At 39.7% G+C, this 18,910-nt stretch overlaps 1 protein-coding gene across 3 annotated transcripts in view; it reads left to right on the top strand.

Moving 5' to 3' along the window:
• The first annotated feature begins 17,412 nt into the window (after positions 1-17,412).
• Positions 17,413-18,910, top strand: part of LOC148017404 (uncharacterized) — a 59,893-nt gene continuing 58,395 nt past the window's right edge. Inside the window, exon 1 of one of the 3 annotated variants that reach the window (XM_087663192.1) lies at positions 17,413-18,030. In XM_087663192.1, the coding sequence (XP_087519318.1) occupies positions 17,938-18,030 (93 nt within the window). In that variant the 5' untranslated portion in view covers positions 17,413-17,937. The remainder of the gene's footprint in view (positions 18,031-18,910) is intronic. The other 2 variants (XM_087663194.1, XM_087663193.1) reach the window with 2 other exon arrangements.

Here is an 18,910-nt window from a genome sequence, read left to right as displayed (position 1 = left end):
CTTCACTCTTTGAACCAAATTTACTATTTGTAGTCAGACTTTAGATCTTTCATAGAGTTGTTTGCCTTTTTAAGGCTTCATGCCATTCTATGGCAATGTGATTATTCACAACAAGAGGGGGGACGAGTGAGAAAAAAAGAAGAAAAACAATCCAAAGGAAACATAAGAGAGAAAAAAATGGGAGAAAAAAGAAAAGAAAAGAACAATAAATATGCACTCCACCACATCTAAGGATCCTCATGTTGGATGCATCCAATGACCTTAGTCCATTGGCTCTATCTCTAACCCCCTAAGCCTCTCCCATTTTCCCCCACATTTACTTAGGGCACATCAAAGTCATGACATATCTAGGAGTTCTTGGCTCATCTTGATTAGACATGTCTCCTGAAGTCATTTGCACTTTTTTCCTTTTGCACTTTATTCACTTGATTGCCAAAAAATCCACTTTGAAGAAAATCAAATAAGGTATTTCAATGGAAGGGAATCACTTACATCAAATTCCACATGTTGTTGATCCAACTAAAACCCATGTACTTTAAGAGCTACTCAAATTGGACTCTTGATTTTATCCATCGTACCCTTCAAGGTTTTCCCAAAATCTTCTCCGCAAGTCACTTTTTCCTCACCAATGATGATACTTCTTCCCATTTTTATTAATTCAAGTTTCCTTGCTTTATCAGCTACTATCATTAACAAAAGACCATGGAGTAGACTTCTAAGTATATATTTGTCTATTTAAGCATATGCACTCACGTTATATTTGCACCATAACCTATACACAATTTTGGGTCCTCAAGTGTGGGACAATACTTCAAGCTTGCTTGGAGTTTGATCCATCTTCCAAACCAACAACATCGTATATCTTATGCAGGAATAGAAGACTAGCACTCTCACCATAAGAAGTGATTGCACATGGGGTCTTACTTTATAGGTATAAAAGTTTGTGGAGAAACTTCAATCATCACTTCTAATTCAATATTGAATCTCCTATCTTATACAACCTCCAATTCATTTTTCAACAACCATTCAAGGTATATCCAATAGGAAGGACCATCAATCAAGTGTATTGGCATCCACAATACCATCTTCTAGAACTTGTGTCACCAACAATAAAATCAATTTCCATCCATTTCAATACCAACTGTCATCCATACCATCAACTAGATATCATCATCATTACCAATTATTCATTAGCAATAGCAAGCCTTGCTCCAATTGGCAATTATCTCCTAGATAATCCTAAGTGACAAAGGGCTATTAAGACACTCCAATGACCCTACACATTATACAGGTCAATCATTCTCACGCAAGATCTAGACTCTCCACCAAAACTTCAACACCACCCTCTCCTGGGCAAGGTTCTATGAGAAGAAGAGCTTCGGGTTGTGAGTTACTTTGGTATATCTACCTTGTTATCAAACATAATAGACTATGTCTGTGTATTAATGTGATGACCATTCAACCTTAATCCCTTAGCAAAACTATAATATACCCAAAGTTCAATGGCCAATGGATGCCTAATGCTTAAGGCCAAAAAGGCTTAAAAAATTTATTGCACATAAATTAGAAAACACTCTTTTCATTACACATGAAATCATTTTCCAATATAAGAAATCCATTGCATTCTACAAATTAGTCAATCCATAAACCATGCTAGACACCTTGCAACTCTTTTTAATCAAGAGGCCTCAATGTGCACCAAGGGAGCTCATGCCTTCAAAGGAATCTAAATCCACCTCTTCTAAGGAAGGAGAGAAAGGTAGATCCATAAAAGGGGAGGAAATAAGGAAAAAACAATTAGTTAAGAAAAGAAAAAGAGAATGGCAACTAAACATGCAAAGGAGAGAAAGAAAAAGTAGGTAAAGAAGGAGAAGAAGAATTATAAAAAGTCAACTACTTGGAGCACCTCACAAGAAGCCGAGTTCAAAAATGAACTAAAAGAAAGAATTTGAAGCTAAGAAGACAACCTCTACCAAGGAACACGAGGACATCCTACTGGCAATGAGAATATATTTTGCAAAAATGCATGAGAATGCAAAGAATTCCTAGCATAGTAGCCAAAAGAGGGATTGGCCAAGGCTATAGAAGGAGAAGGTTCTAGGAAAGGAAAAGGGAATGTAGTAGAGGAAACATCCATAGTGATTGAACATGGATGGTCTTCAAATACTACTAGCAATTGTACAAGAGCTACAAAGAAAGATGATTAATGTAAAAAAGCTAACACCAGAGGAAGCAACGATCACATCTCTAATAGGGTGACATGGCAAATAAATCACTTATTCTTAGGACCAATATAGTAGGATAAAACATACATTGGGGAGCATAACCACACTTGAGAGTCTTTATGAAGAGCTCAATCAAGACAAAGCTAGAACCATCAAATAGTGGCAAGAGCTCAAGGTTCATCTTGGTGATGAGAAGTAGTGCACTAGGAGTATGTTCAAGCATCCAGTTGAGAGTTCACAAGAGCACAAGCAAAACTAGAGGGAATGATTAAGGAGATAAAAGAAAATGAGAATAAGGATGGAGGAGATGGAAGAGCTACAAAAGGTGCATAAAGAAACTAGGAATTTAATGGCTAGAGTTATAATGTTGATGGAGCAAGAAAAAGGCATGATGGCTACTCCCAACGAAGGTGAAGATGCAAACACTCCTGAAAGTTGGATAAAAGTAACATTTGGGTCCTAGATCAACTATGGTGCACCCCTTATTTTTGGATGTTGGTAATGATATTGTGCATTCCAGAGCATGTAAAAAATGATAATTTTAAATAAACAATGTAGTAGTTGAGGTGATCATTACATGTAGTTGAGAGAGAGAGAGAGAAGAGAGAAAATAGAGGGGGTAGGAGGAGAGAGAAAAAAGAGAGGACAGAGAAAGAAATAAGAGAAAAAGAAAAAGGAGCAAGGGGAAGAGAGAGTCTAGAGAAAAAGAAAATAGAGAGGGAAAAGGAGGGAGAGAGAGTACGTAAGAAAAAGGAGAACATAGAGAAAAGGAACAAAGAGAAGAGAAAGAAAACAGATAGAAAAATAGAAAAAGAAGAGAGGAGAGAAAGAGAAAATATAGAGGGAAATAGAAGAGAGAGAACAAAGAGAGAAAAAGAAGAGAGAGGAAAGAGAAAATAGAGAGGGAACAAGGGGAGAGAGAGAGGGGGAGGAAAAGAGAGAAGAGAGAGATAAGAGAGTGGAGAGGCAAAAAGAGCATAGAAAGGAAAAAAGGGGACACACACACACTAACACACGAAGAGGGGGGGCAGAAGAAGAGGAGGGAGAATCCTAGCATGCCAAACTCTAGTTCATAATAGTGGAAGCAAAGTCAAATGTTGCTATCATGGCAACTCATGCAAAGCTGTTATGAAGCGGCCTAGCATTTCTTGCATGTGAAGGAACCCTGGAAATGAGACAATGTTGGTGGATATGTAATGTGAACATAAGGGCAATTGATTTGTGTAGGATTTTTTGCACATATTAAAAGAAGCCATGGGTCAAGATGCATTTAGCAAAGTAAGGAATATTTTGAAGCACATAGCTCTTTAGAACAAATTATTTCAAGCTAAGCAAAGCACAACTCGACAACAAAGCATGCTAGTTTTGGTGATATAGTATAAATTTGTCCAAAGCCAATATGCCTACATATACTTGACATCCTATAGGCAATTATTTAAGCAAGCACTTCTAAAATAATAACAAATTTCTAAGGGGATTTGGTATATTTCCTAAAGTTGTTAACATTCAAAATATAGTTGCTTAGAACATTAATGTACTTTGACTTGAGTGGTTAACCTAGTTCCTCAAATCTACTACACAAAGGGCAAGGCTTTGACTAGAGGCAAAGTATATGCTTTGTACATCCCTTTCTTTGAATATGCTTTGTATATCCATTCAGAGTCAAGTACTCACCATCAAACTAGTAAAGTAGTGCAAAATGATTACTTGGACAAGAAAACATGCATCAAAAGGACTTTGGTCCCACTCCTCTATCTTGTCTCGTTTAACATTAAATGCACCACCTCACCATGCTTATATTGTGTGGGAGGATTCTAAGGCACGTATTCAAGTTTGGGCAACCTACGAGTCAAGAATGAATCTTTTGGTAGCCATTACAAACATCTTGGCAACAATGAATCTCTTGACACTCATATAAAACTTGATGGAGTCCACAATATCAAATCAACAATTTGTAACATCTTTCACTTGTAAATTGAGGCACTTGTATACTAAACCTTGAAAACTACTCTATTTTTTCTTCGGATAAGAAACAAATTAAACAATTTTTTTTATTTCATCGCAAAAGCTAATCAAATGCATTTTTAAAACTACAATTTGGTTAGAAAATGTTTGGTTTTTAGTTATTTCCTAGATTCTAGGTAAATGTAATTATAATGACAATATTATTCGTGGAACAATATCAAGCTATATGAAGAATGTTACAAAAGCCATAGATCAGTAATAATTAAGAACTAACACATATTACTAAAGTGTGAAAGATAAATGCCTTCGTAACTTGTTGGATCTAGACATGAAAGAACTATTGACATGCATTTCTTGCAGTTGACATGAAAGATGAAGTAATGGTTGTGACATGCCACATATGTGATCTAACAAACAACAATAAACTTCACACACTTTTACAAATGTAGGCTTGAATAGTCAAAATCAACTCGATAGCCCATTTTGAACACCAAGTATAGCCATAATAATCACATTACTTCCTAACAATTAGGTGGTATGAAAATGCATAATGTATATGGGACCTATCAAATGAAGGCATCTAACCAAATGAAAGCATCATATCATAATATTAACTATAAGGATAGCTCATAATGTATATGGGGCCCTACCAAAACAAAAGCATTCTAGTAACTTGCATCTTTGCTTTGTTTTTATAAACTAGGTCAACCATGTTAAACTATAAGGCTAATTCTAAGATCGAATCTATGTAGCAATTAAAGTTAGAAGGCTAATAAGGTCTTTTTAAAATGAAAGGTATCAAAAGGTATGAACATAGACTAAATAGGACTTGGTTCTAGGGAGAGACATCCCTTTTGCATTTAGAGTACTCTTGTCCATAAACAATTATTATTGGGCCATCAAGCAAAATAACAAATTAAAAGCGTAGAGCTACTAATCTTGATTTGGAGGAGAATAGCAATAGACTTTTCTCCATAAACTTAAAAATGTAAGGGTTGGACAAGAGAATGTAGTCCATTTAGAGCCCAAAAAAGAGAATATAATGGAGGACATGATGGAACAAGGCAATGCAAAATGTTGTTAATATGTAAGGTTGAAGCATTTTTCTTGGCTATCCAAAGCAATATACAACCGAAAATGCTCAAAATGTAAAAAATCATTAAAAAAGTCAATGGCCTTGTTTTATTTGAGCAATTTAATTAATGTGAAGTAATTTAGTGAATAACCATTGAGGCAACTTTAACCATTACAGGAGCACGCACTTGTTGTTAAGATTGCCAAGTTTCCCAAGAATGAATGATATAGCCTCCTTTGATTGTGAGTAAAAGTTATTATAGTGAGTTTTCCTGTGTGGCATGTAAACATTCCTTGTTGTTTGCTAACTCCCATTGATCTTGTATTGCAAAATTTTCTATTGTAGTTTTGATGTAGCATTGTTCAACCATGAGAGAGAAATCCATGTTGTTTTCCTATATATAGTGGAAAATTTGTAGTCAATCTTTTCAATGCTGGCCACTTATCCAAAATGGCACAATTTTGGTTGTCATATGTAGTTGATGTGGTTGTTAACTTATTGCAATGTATTTATTTATTCTGTAACTATGAAATGTTATGTGCATTGCATACATCTTAAATATGCTTAATGCCCCACCCTTGAAAGATGCTAGTAATAATTCATGGTGTGAGAGAAACCATGTGTGACTGAACATTGTGGGCCCCAACTTGTATGTGAGATGAGACCTATGTGGATAGCAAAAAGGTGACCATTGTGGATCTAGCCTTTGGGTTAGATATAATAGTTAAGCCGATAATAACTCAAGCCACACTACATCAAGTTGCAACCTATGGGAGTTATCAGGGACTTGTATTTGGGGCCAAGGTGTTGTGGAAATGGCCCCTAGAGCTAAGGGGTCTTAAGGGATTGCTAGCTTCCCTAATGGGGTTCTAGAGGTAGCACCCTTGACTCGACAATAAAGGGAATATTTCCTAGAATGTTATTTGGCCAACTAGTGATACATAATAGATCAGATAGGCCAACTTGACCACCTTCATGGGCTATAAAACTTAGAGTTCTTTTGGATAGCCTTAAGCTCTTTGCTTAGCATCTATCTAGATCACCATCTAAGCTTCACATTGGAAGCATAGAAGTAGGCATAGCCATCTTGTATCAATCTATTTGGAATCAAAGAAAATTTCTAATTTTCTCTTATTTATTGTGTGCTCTCTATTTCTTGCTCAAATTATATACATTGCATCATGTGATTTTTTAACGTGGTATAAGAGCCTAGGACACTCGAGGGATTGAAGTGTGTGTGAGAGCGAAGGGCTTTTTAAGAGCAAAAAGGAGCAATATCATCATCTAAAAGTGATTTTGGTGCTTCAAGAAGTGGTTTGTGGAGCAGCAAGTATAGTGGTGCTACTATACTAGCAATTCAAACACTAGGGATTCATCCACCAACCTTCAATGAAGGCAAGTTTGATACTACAAACCACATTTTGTGAAAGTTTGAAATTATAGCTATCCTTAATTCTTATGAGCTCCTGGATAGGGTGTTGGGGATTGACCTAGAACCATAACATACCCCTAACCCATCAAATTTGAGTGTAATGATTCCTCCAAATGTTGACCTTCTATGAGCTTGAAAACTCCTTGAAAACAATGAAATGTTGATGCATTGTGTACCTTAGTTACAAGCTATTCTAATAATGTTTTCATCTTGATGAATCATCATAAGCCATTAGAGGCTTGGAATGTATTGAAGAGTCATTATGAAATAAAAAACCAAATAAGGATTCATAACTTGGAGAATCAGCTTGCAAAAGGAAAGTTTGCCAAAGGAGAGATTACTAAAGTATGTACTATTCAAATCAAGAATTTGTGCAATCAGATGATTGGCACTAGGATACAAAAGACCAATAAGGAGCTAGCTCAATGATGTTTTCATATTTATCCATTGAAGTTTGATGAGCTAGTAACTTCCCTTAACACTTAGGTGAGAGCTCAAACTTTGACATTTAAGGAATTTTGTGCACTTCTAATGGAGGAGGAGTTGTAACTTGAAGCTCAAGAAGAAAGCGACAATGGAGATGTTGCATTCTCTACCGATGCAAAAGGCAAAGATAGTTTCCCTACCAAAAGTGATGGTGACAAAAAGACAAAGAGTAATTTGAAGAAGTTTCAAGGAGAGTTCTTCTACTATAAGAAGAAAGGATATGAAATTGTAGATTGTCATGTCAAGCAAGTAAATAAAAAGATTAATACCCTAAAAAGTAAAGGAAAGAAGATAGCCAATATGGCTAAATAAGAGTTAGAATTAATCATGGTGGCCATTAAGGAAGTGTGCTCCTCAACCCGAGAATCATCTACCACTAACTCATGGGTGTTTGATAGTGCTGCCTCTTATCACATGATCGATAAGAAAGGTCTATATAGTTCTATGCAACCTCGATAAGAACCCATCATTGTGATAATTGGAAACAATGTAAAATGTTGTACTGAGGTCTAAGCACTATTTTCTTTATTGCTACAAATGGCAAAAAATATATATTTCAAATGAGTAGTATGTTTTAGATATTAAGAGAATTTTATCATTAGTTTCTTTCATAATTAAACTTATCTCTAAAGTGAGCCACTATTTGAAATGGACACAAGTAAACTTTGGTATGAAAGGTTTAATCTCATTGGATTAACAAAGTTAAAGGATATACATAAGCAAGGTATGGTTGCTCACCTACTTGCAATAGGCTAAAATAAAGAAACCATGTGAAGCTTGTATGATGGGCAAGCAATAAAGAAAGATATTTCCATAAGAAAGTAAGAGTAGAGCAAAGGCTCCTCTACATGCTAACTAGTATGATAAGGTACCTACATAAGCCCTTGGAAGATCTTATTTCATATTGATTGTTGACAAGTATAGTAGAAACATGTGGATATACTTCTTTCATGGTAAGGCTTAAGCTTCTCGTAAGTTCAAAGGAAGGCTACTTTGAAGATATTCAAAATAGATGGTGAATGGTGAGCTCAACTCAAAGGAATTTGAATACTTTTGCTAGAGGGATCAAGCATCAATTAAGACTGCCTCAAATACCTTGGCAATATGGTGTTGTTGAATGTTAGAATTGTATCATTATTTAAATGGCAAGGTGCATGCCAAAGGACAAAACCAATTTGGGCTAAAGTCGTCAATATTATAATCTATTTTCTCAACTAAACCTATACAAAGGCTTTCAAGGGGAAAATGCCTCATGAGGTTTACATTGGCAAGAAATTGTATATTTGACACTTTAGATCTTTTGGATGTGAATGCTACACACATGTTCCACAAGATAATCAGAATAAGATTTTAAGGAAAAAAATAAAAGTGTACTTCTTGGGTTATAATTGAAAGGTGAGAAGGATCGAAGCTTGCATGCGAGCTATGGCGGGAGAGCAAGAGCAAGAAAGAGAGAGACAAGAAATGGGAACTCCAATAGTCACAATGTGTGACCGGGCCTTCCTTTATTCAAACTGTCACTAAAAGAATAAATAATAAAGTGACGTGACGAGCGCCCGCTACCTGCAGTGTACAATGGCGGGTACTATCAATGTAGTAATACACGGGGTGGCACGGCGGAGGCGCCTTTACCCCCAACAACCTCCCACTTTAAGGCGAATCTGCCCTAGTGAGAGAGAAAAGAAAAAGAAAAGACAGTACAAATGTACATAGGTACAAGGGATGAGGAAAGGCGACTTCTCATCCAATGCCCATCAACCTCCTGAGGAAGGCAAAGCGCTCAGTAATGAGGCTCTTCGTGAGTAGATCTGCAGGATTCTTGCCAGTGGAGATCTTGACAAGGTCAATAGACTTGTCCTCCACGACACCACGTATGAAGTGATACCTCACCTCAATGTGTTTCATCTTTGCATGGAAGACCGGATTCTTAGCCAATTGAATGGCACTCATAGAATCCAAATGCAGTGTAGGTGTAGCATCAATCCCAAGGTCAGCAACTAGACGGCCTAACCATATGGCCTCCTTGCAAGCCTCAGTGGCTGCAACATACTCGGCCTCAGTGGTAGACAAAGCCGTACACTTCTGAACCCTGGACATCCAAGAGATAGCCCCTCCAGCATAGGTGAATACATAGCCAGAAGTGGACTTCCTACTATCTGCATGTCCTGCATAATCGGAGTCAGTGTACCCCACGACCCCTGTATCCTGGCTGCCATAGCAAATACACATATCTGTTGTGCCCTTCAGGTACCTCATGATACCCTTCACGGCATCCCAATGTCTGCTGTCAGGTGTAGCCATATAGCGTGCCACAACACCAACTGCATGCGCAATATCTGGACGAGTGGCTATCATGGCATACATCAAACTGCCCACGGCTGAAGCATAAGGGATCTTGGCCATCTCGGCCCTCTGCTCATCTGTCTGCGGACAATCGGCCTATGATACCTTCACATAAGAAGGTAATGGACAGCCAATAGGCTTTATGTCTTGCATGCGAAAGCGCTCAAGGACTTTATGAATGTACTCCCGCTGTGAGAGATACAAAAGCCCCTGATGCCTATCGCGCTTAATGTGCATCCCAAGTATATGTGAGGCCTGTCCCAAATCCTTCATCTCAAAGCTCTTCTTCAGCTGAGATTTAAGAGCATCTAGCTCATCATGAGCTTTCCCTGCTATCAGCATATCATCAACATAGAGTACCAAGATAAGCAAACTGCCATCACGGGCTTTCTTCGTGTAAAGACACGGATCCATAGCACTCCTACTGTAGCCATGTGACTGCATAAAGGCATCAAACTTATGATACCATTCCCTAGGTGCCTGCTTCAAGCCATACAAGCTCTTCTTCAACTTGCACACTAGGTGCTCCCTGCCAGGTTCTGCAAAGCCCTTAGGCTGATCCATATAGATCTCATCATGCAAGTCCCCATGTAGAAAAGCCGTCTTGACAACCATCTGATATAGATTTAAGTCAAGCAGTGCAACCAAAGCCAAGACTAAGCACAGGGTGGTCATCTTAACCACAGGAGAGAAAACCTCATCAAAGTCCACACCATGTTCCTGCTTAAAACCCTTTACTACCAATCTAGCCTTGTATGCCGGCTTGGGGTGTCCAGGGGTACTTTTCAGCTTGTACACCCACTTGCATGGCAAAGCCTTCTTGCCCTTAGGCAGGGCAACCAAATCCCAAGTCTCATTCTTATGCAGGGAGTCTATCTCAGACTGCATAGCCCTCTCCCAGGAGTGACTGTCACCCCTGCGCATAGCCTCATCATAAGTGAAAGGCTCTCCTGCATCTGTAACCAAAACATAATGCATAGAGGGTGGAAATCTGTCAGGTGGACGTCTGTCTCTAGCAGACCGTCTCACCATAGGCTCTGCTGCCTGTCTAACTGCCTATCCAACATCCTGGCCCTGTGGAGGAACTGCTGCAGGCTGTACTACTGGCTGTGTTGGAGCTTTAGGCTCCTCTTGAAAGATCACTCTGCGGATCTCAACCACCTTCTCAGGCTGCCTGTGCATCTTGTCTTCATGGAAGACGACATCATGGCTGCGTACTATTTTCCGCGCCTGCAGATCCCATAGGCGATAGCCCATCTCTCCTGACTCACCATAGCCAAGGAATATGCATTTAATGCTCTTTGGATCCAATTTACTCCTCTTGTCCTTGGGCACATGGCAGAATGCCTCACATCTAAAGACACGGAGATGCGCATAAGAGGGTGGCTTACCAGCCCAAACTTCCTCTGCAACCTGGAAATCCAATCCACTAGAAGGCGATCGGTTTATGACATGCACTGCCGTACTAACTGCCTTAGCCCAAAAGCTCTGTGGTAGGCCTGCATGGCTAAGCATAGAGCGGACACGCTCCTGAATAGTCCTGTTCATGCGCTCAGCCAAACCATTCTGGGCGGGGGTGTAAGGGGCGGTCAATTGACGCTCAATACCCCTGTCATCACAAAACTGCTCAAAAGCATGTGAGACATATTCTCCCCCATTGTCAGTCCTAAGGCATTTCAGCCTATACCCAGTCTGGTTCTCAACAAGAGCAAGCCAACGCTGAAAGACTGCCAAGACATTGGACTTTTGCTTTATGGGATAAGCCCACACTTTCCTAGAAAAATCATCAATGAAGGTAACAAAGTACTTCGTGCCACCCATAGACATGCAAGGCATAGGCCCACAAACATCGGAATGCACCAATGCCAAGGGCTCACTCATGCGTGGCCTACCTGATTTCTTATGTGTAGACCTATTCTGCTTATCGTAAAGACAATGATCACACGAGTCAAAACATGCATAATCCAAAGGCGGAAGATACTGCAAACCAGATAACATTTTCATTCCCTTTAAAGACATATGCCCCAAACGGGCATTGCCAAAGTGATACATGTGGGATAGAGCCCACTGCCAAAACATGGTCTACAAAAGACCCAGATACAACAAGAGGATAGAGGCTGCCAGTCTTGGCACCTCTAGCAAGCACAAGTCTGCCTTTGGTGATCTTCCAGGCAGAATCCCCAAAACAGACATGAAACCCTGCATCATCCAACTGTCCTGCAGACATAAGACTGCGCGTAAGCGCAGGTACATGACGTACATCCCTGAGCAAAAAGGAACTGCCAGTGGAAAATTGCAACTGAATATCTCCACAGGCCACAATATCAAGAGACCTGTCATCTCCAAGTCTGACTGATCTAGATACAGTACGGTAAGAGTGAAACCACTCACGGTAAGGCGTCACATGGAAGGATGCTCTGGAATCCAATAACCAGCACTGTGAATACATACTAGATGTCTTAGTCAAGTGTGAAGCATCAAAAGAACTAGCTGCAAGTATAAACTCATCACCGCCATCGGACTCCTCAGTCTGCGTGACATTAATTTCCTCAATCTTGACGCTGGACTTCGCAGGTACTATGCTGCGATCAAAGGACTTCTCCTGCACTTTATCTTTCCCCTTATCCTTGCGCTTCTCATTGCGCAACTCATGACACTGTGGTCTAATATGGCCCTTTTTCCCACAATGATGACAAGTGACATTTGCATTGCGCCCACGCGACTTGCCACGAGATTTAGACCGACCCTTCTGCGAGTCACGGCCACGGTTATTACCACGATCATTCCTGTCATTCCTACCTCTAACTATCAAAGCATGACTATCACGAGAGGCATCCAAGTTTTTGCGATTCACCTCTTCCTGAAGAAGAGCACTCTCAACATCTGCCAATTTTAGAGTAGCACTAGAGGCACAAAGAGCAGTACGAAAAACATCCCATGACTCATTCAGAGTCCCAAGCAAGAAAAGAGGAGTTACTTCCTCTCCAAAGGTGATATCCTGCGAAGTCAGGTTCTTCAGTATAGCATGGAACTGGCTCAAGTGAGCAGACATAGTCGCATTATCCTTCATGCGCAGATCCATAAGCTGCTTCAACCAGTACATCTGACTCGCCAGACTTTTCTTATCATAAAGATTCTTAATCTTATTCCATAGATCCCATGCACTCTGTGCTTCCTCAAATACATTATAATGTACCAATTCAGTGAGAGACAATACAATCGTGGACTTGCATAGCTCATCAAGTTCAAGCCAGTCGTCATTGTCCATAGTTTCAGGCTGCTCCCCACTCAACCGAAGTGGCTTAATCTGAGATTTCTGCACCAAGACCTGCCAAATTTGACTCTTCCAGTAAGAGTAGTTGGTACCATCCAACTTTGTAATGTTAAAGATGGCACTATCATGCGAAGATGACGCCATTATGCAGGCTGGAAATGCCCAAACAGTCCAAAACTGCTTGCTATTTTACTGCAGAAACTGCCCAAAAATGACCAAAACGGGGTCCAAAGGGCGAGCAAAGTGTGCCAAAAGTTGCTGCCCACTTAGTACTAGGTGCGGTACACCAAATTAGGATATTTCAGCATGAAAAGTACACCTCAGTCCACCAATAACTGCTTGCTGTAATAAATTGCATGTATGCAGTCTAGAGAGCAAACTGTCCCAAAATAGGATCCAATGTCAAGCAAACAATGCTAGGTCTAAAGACGGCATGAAACGGACATAAGCAAGGCCAATGATAGTGAAAAGAACACGAGCTCAACACCGAAGCATGTCAAAATAACATCTGCCAGCGAAAGGCACACCCCCAGACACTCTAGGCAAAGTGTTCCCGTAATTGCCAAAACCTGACACAAATAGGTGTCTGCTCAAAGAGAGATCCAAATATGAGACTCAGCTCATAAGCATCCTGTGAACCAAGAGTACATCAATGCATATCCATAAAGATCGGAGTATGATCCCAAAGTCTCAATGCGTATGTAGCTGCTCAAGACATAAACTGCTCCAATAGCATGCAACTGTCAAAGGTCAAGCAAGCATAATAAAATGCTCCCACTGGCACAAAAGGCGTACAAAGCAAGCTCAAAAGCTCAAACAACCCAAGAGAAAGCACCAGTGATAAGTGACCCTGTCAATGCATCAAGCGCATCCAAGAGAGCATGACATACATGAAGCACCGGTCGTATTAACCATGAAGCAATAGATAAGCCCAAATAAGCTCTCGGTCAACTCAATGACATCCAAATAGCAACCAAGATCAGTGATCAAGTAAGCCGGGAATGCTCAAATACATCCAAATCCAAGCTCCAAATGTCGGTATGGCATACACGAACCAAATAGCATATGTCACGAACCAAAGCATGTAATACAAAAGCCCCTGATGCCTATCGCGCTTAATGCGTATCCCAAGTAAATGTGAGGTCTGTCCCAAATCCTTCATCTCAAAGCTCTTCTTCAGCTGAGATTTAAGAGCATCTAGCTCATCATGAGCTTTCAGTGCTATCAACATATCATCAACATAGAGTACCAAGATAAGCAAACTGCCATCACGAGCTTTCTTCGTGTAAAGACACGGATCCATAGCACTCCTGCTGTAGCCCTGTGACTGCATAAAGGCATCAAACTTATGATACCATTCCCTAGGTGCCTGCTTCAAGCCATACAAGCTCTTCTTCAACTTGCACACTAGGTGCTCCCTGCCAGGTTCTGCAAAGCCCTTAGGCTGATCCATATAGATCTCATCATGCAAGTCCCCATGTAGAAAAGCCGTCTTGACATCCATCTGATATAGATTTAAGTCAAGCAGTGCAACCAAAGCCAAGACTAAGCACAGGGTGGTCATCTTAACCATTTCTTGTCTCTCTCTTTCTTGCTCTTGCTCTCCCGCCATAGCTCTTTCTTGCTCTTGCTCTCCCGCCATAGCTCCCTCTCTCTCTAAAGTTTCTTTGGCATTCTATTGTTGATTTAACCTATTTTGCTAGTTATCATTAGCATGTCCCACACCACGGCCTCTTGAAGAGGATCTACCATATCTCCTTTCTAAACTTAAGTAAAATGCTTGGACATGTTCACCACTTCTTTCTGATGATTCACCCTATATGTTAATCTCTTCAGTGACTCATGAGAGAGACCAACACATCATATGCAATGCTTCTCACCTTCAAAACATACGCACTTATAGACACCTTTCCTTTCTTCAGGGTATTCCACTCTTGCTTGAGTTGAATCTTCCATGCCTTTGTATTTACTAAAAATATATTCTTAAAAATTTTTGAAGCTACATATGAAGTTTTTGCATTTCTGATATGTTTGAGCATAGTATTATCAATGATTGTAAGTAGCCAATCCATTATCTATTTGTATTTTACATTCTATTCTTTCCATGCCCTTCAAATTTTCTCTAGTTGTAAGATTATTTAGCCCTAGCTTCATTTTTTTACTTGAAACAAACTCATAGAGACCTTTTCCAATAAGGAAGTTCATCACATGAAACTGTTATGACATGTTATTGTTATTGTCTAGCTTCTCAATGATGGGGTTTCCACAATTGTCTGTTATTATCACAAAATTGATACAAAATAGTAAGCAAGTCTTTTGCAACCTTTCACAATAAGTACATATCAACACACCAAGTAACCTTTTTCATTGATTCTCAATAATATATATAATCTACAACCTATTAGTAGATAAGAATTGTGTTTGCTTCCAAACAAATATCTCAAAACTTACAAGTTTGAATTCGTAACATGTGCATCCACTTTCGGTCGATAAAAGTAAAATCGCAGTATACCTTGAAATTGTTGTCCACAACCTTGTGGATCTGAAATTGGGCCCGAAACAACCTCAAATGGCCAAAAAAGCATCACGAAAGCTTGTAAAGTGCTAATCTACACAATATAGTGTGCTCTAATTGTACACCAAATCTCACAACAATCTGAGATTTTTGGTTTGCTCTACTTCCGTTGCTTCCACAAGCATTATCCAAGAGAAAGAGTGGAAAAGTGGGAGAGCTTCTTACCCATTGCTTGCTTACTTGAATCCTTGCTTCTTCTCTTCACTTCAGCTTTCAAAACTAGTCTCTCTCAGTGGGGTCGCTTTGATACTATGTCATGAATTGTGTGGTGGGGGAACTTGCTTGAGCTGCTATGCCCAAAACACACTATATACACAAGAGAAAGCTCACTCAAGAACATAAGAAGAGAGACGGAGACCAAAACATTTTATTGTTAGTTTCTTGTTTTCCTTTCACACATAATACAATGTACACAAAATATAGATAAGATACAACATAAAGGAAAGTAACCTACTAAGTCTAACAGTACATAACTAACTATATTAATTGATTGTTGGTGCTATAACTATACCAACTCTAGGTAGGTGCAACAAACCAAATATAATAAGTGATAAGTTAGTGGCCATGTGAGGATTATAATGACCACTGACATGCTGAGTATAGATGCGCGGACCCATCTAACAATGCGGTCCATCATCAATGTTTGCAGATGTTGAGCTTGCCATCTCAACAAGGGATAATAAAGTTGGTCTACTGTCCAATAGAGGAAAATGGAGCAAATCTTTTCACTAAAGCACTTACAAAGGATTTGCCTTGAATCCATCTCTTGAGATTTCACATGAATAGATGATGTAGTTCATATGTAGGGACATTGGGGGAGGGTTTTGTTAGATATGCTTAATTTCCCACCCTTGAAAGATACCACCAATGATCCATGCTACTTAAAGTTGTAAGACTCTCATTATGAGGGGAAGCCATGTGTGATCCCAAACATTGGTTGGATCCTAACTTAAATGTTAGATGAGATCTATGATTGGATAGCAAAAAGGTGACCATTGTGGGTCTAACCTTTGGGTTAGATATAGTAGATAAGTTGTTAGCAACTCAAGTCGCATTGCACATCAAGTTGCACATTGTGGGAGTTATTAGGAGTCCCTATTTTGGGTTATGGAGACTATGAAAGAGGCTTTGGTTGGGAGTCTCAAGGGGATAGCTAGCTTCTTTCATAGGTGTTTTGGGGGCAACATCCCTAACTTGATGATAAATGGAAATGTTCTCAGAATATTCCTCTACTAACTAGTAAAGGTTTATAACGTGGTTTGTTGGATAGACTGACTTGACCACCTTCATGGGCTATAAAAAGGAGACCTTCGGAAAACTATTATCATCTATCTCATATAGTCAAAGTTTTTCTAGTTGGCATTAAATTCTTCACTTATCATCTATCTAAATTGCCATCTAAGCTTCATAGTGGACGTGCATGAGTGGACAAAGTGGTCTTATATGAAATTGTTTAGAATTAAATAAATTTTATGATGTTCTCTTATTAGCTATGTACTTTATATTCCTTGCTTATATTTTATATGCAATATGAGAGAGGGCATACAAAAAAAGAGCCAAGGATTTGGCTATGGTCTTACCATGCTCATAAAGAGAGAAAAAGAAAAACAAAGAACATCATGTGAACAAGCCTTATGACCCTTCATATAAATAGAGAAAAAAAATAAAAAACATGAATAAAAAAGGAGATGAATAAGAAGACAAATTAAGAAGTCGATAAATAAAATTTTGTAATGATAAAGCCTTACATGTATAAGCAATCATTTGCTATTTTATGAAATATTTTTCCATTTTTTGAAAATTCTAGAAGAGTCGACAAAGAAGGCCAAAAATATTAATATTTACTCGATAACCAATCAAATATAAACCATCATTAGCAACATTTGGCTCAATTAGAGGTATGTGGTACTCTTTAGCAAGGCGCAAAAATGAGCACCAAGAGCGCAGACGCATAGATATTTTTGCTGTCAAAGGCTCATAGCCCATGGTTTAAATTCACTCACCCATGAAGCTCAACCCACCCTCAAACCAATTGGGTTACTAGCATAAGCTCCAAGAGTGTGTGCTCCAACCGCTAGAAAACCTCCCCTTAAAAATACCCTTTTCCTTGGGTAGCTTTCTTGGGTAAGCAAACAAAACAAAAGACACAAATCATGAGAGAGAGAGAGAGTCAGGACTAAATTTTTTGAAAGACTTGGAGACGTTAGTCTTGCTGCTGCAACACTGCAGGTAGAAGAAAAGAATCATCATCGTCATCATCAGCCAAGGCCGAGGGAGCAGAGCAGCCCGATCGAAGACAGATTGAATGGGGATTGATTGGTTACCTTGACAGCTCCTGCGATTTCTCATCAATTCATGGCAGATTATTCCAGCAGAGGCCTTGATGCAGGATAACTTGAACGTACACCAGAAGCGTGCAGAGTACCACTCTTAGAGGGATCATGTAGGTTGCTGTCCCCGAGGCAAGGCTCCCCTCCAAACGGTGTACGACCAACAAGATTGAGCTGTGGTCTTACACTCAGTGCTTGGATGCGTGTCAAGGGCGAGTCAGGTTAGGGGAATATGCTGTGCTCCATTGCCAGAGCAAGGATCAGAACATGGTTCCAGGCTTATGATCATCTGCAATCGCTTGCAGTCGTGCTCCTTTACGTGCAGGTTCAGAATGTTCCCCTCATGCATAAGCAGTTATCTGGTTTTAGAGAGAGAGAGAGAGAGAGAGAGAGAGAGAGAGAGAGAGAGAGAGAGAGGGGTCTGTGACTGACCTTCTGATTGTCTCGCCTAGTGAGATGAAAAGGGAGGAAGCCTAAGAGCGATCCCTTTGCCAAGAGTTAAGAAGTCATGCAGCTCTCAGGGCAAGTCCTGCATAATGAGAGGCATTATATATCAGCCCTGAAATGCACCTCCAAGTAATGAATCACCCGATAGAGCATGCAGTACTGGTTCTAGTTGTCTTTTTGGGAGACATCGGTCATACAAACAAGACATGATTGATCCTAGCCCTGCTCTTTCATCTGGAAGTGGCAGGCTTCAGGTCATTGCGTATGTAATGAACATCCATTATCTTGTTTTAGTCTTGCTTTAGGCCAACATTATTTAGGTTGTTGGTGGCTCAGATTATCACATATCTATAACAAACATGCATCAACGTATTTTACTCCTGCTTTAGGCTAACATCTTTTTGTTCATGGGCGGGAGAGATCTGTCCACCAGACCCCTCCTGGTTCATTGCACCTGCTTTGGCAACTCACCTGAAAAACATTGACAATGGACATTGCTGATTATATGAGCTAAACATGCTGCTTGCGTCCTCATTAAGATGGAAATCTGGCAGCCCAACTTACATTTGACAGATACATCAATCAGAATGGGCAACTGGACATGTGAGCAGGGACATTGGGAATATACATGACTTTATTCCACTTTTCTGGTGTTGAAGAAGCATTGCAATAATGCATGTTAAAAAAACAGTCTAAGACAGTTTGTCTTTTTCAGACAGGGTACATTATATCTGAAACTTGTGACATCCCTGTTATAA

Source organism: Lygodium microphyllum, chromosome 22 (genome assembly GCF_053477565.2).
Source record: "Lygodium microphyllum isolate KBCC chromosome 22, Lygodium_microphyllum_v1.1.10, whole genome shotgun sequence".
NCBI classification, from domain to species: domain Eukaryota; kingdom Viridiplantae; phylum Streptophyta; class Polypodiopsida; order Schizaeales; family Lygodiaceae; genus Lygodium; species Lygodium microphyllum.
This window is presented reverse-complemented; position numbering and strand designations above follow the sequence as displayed.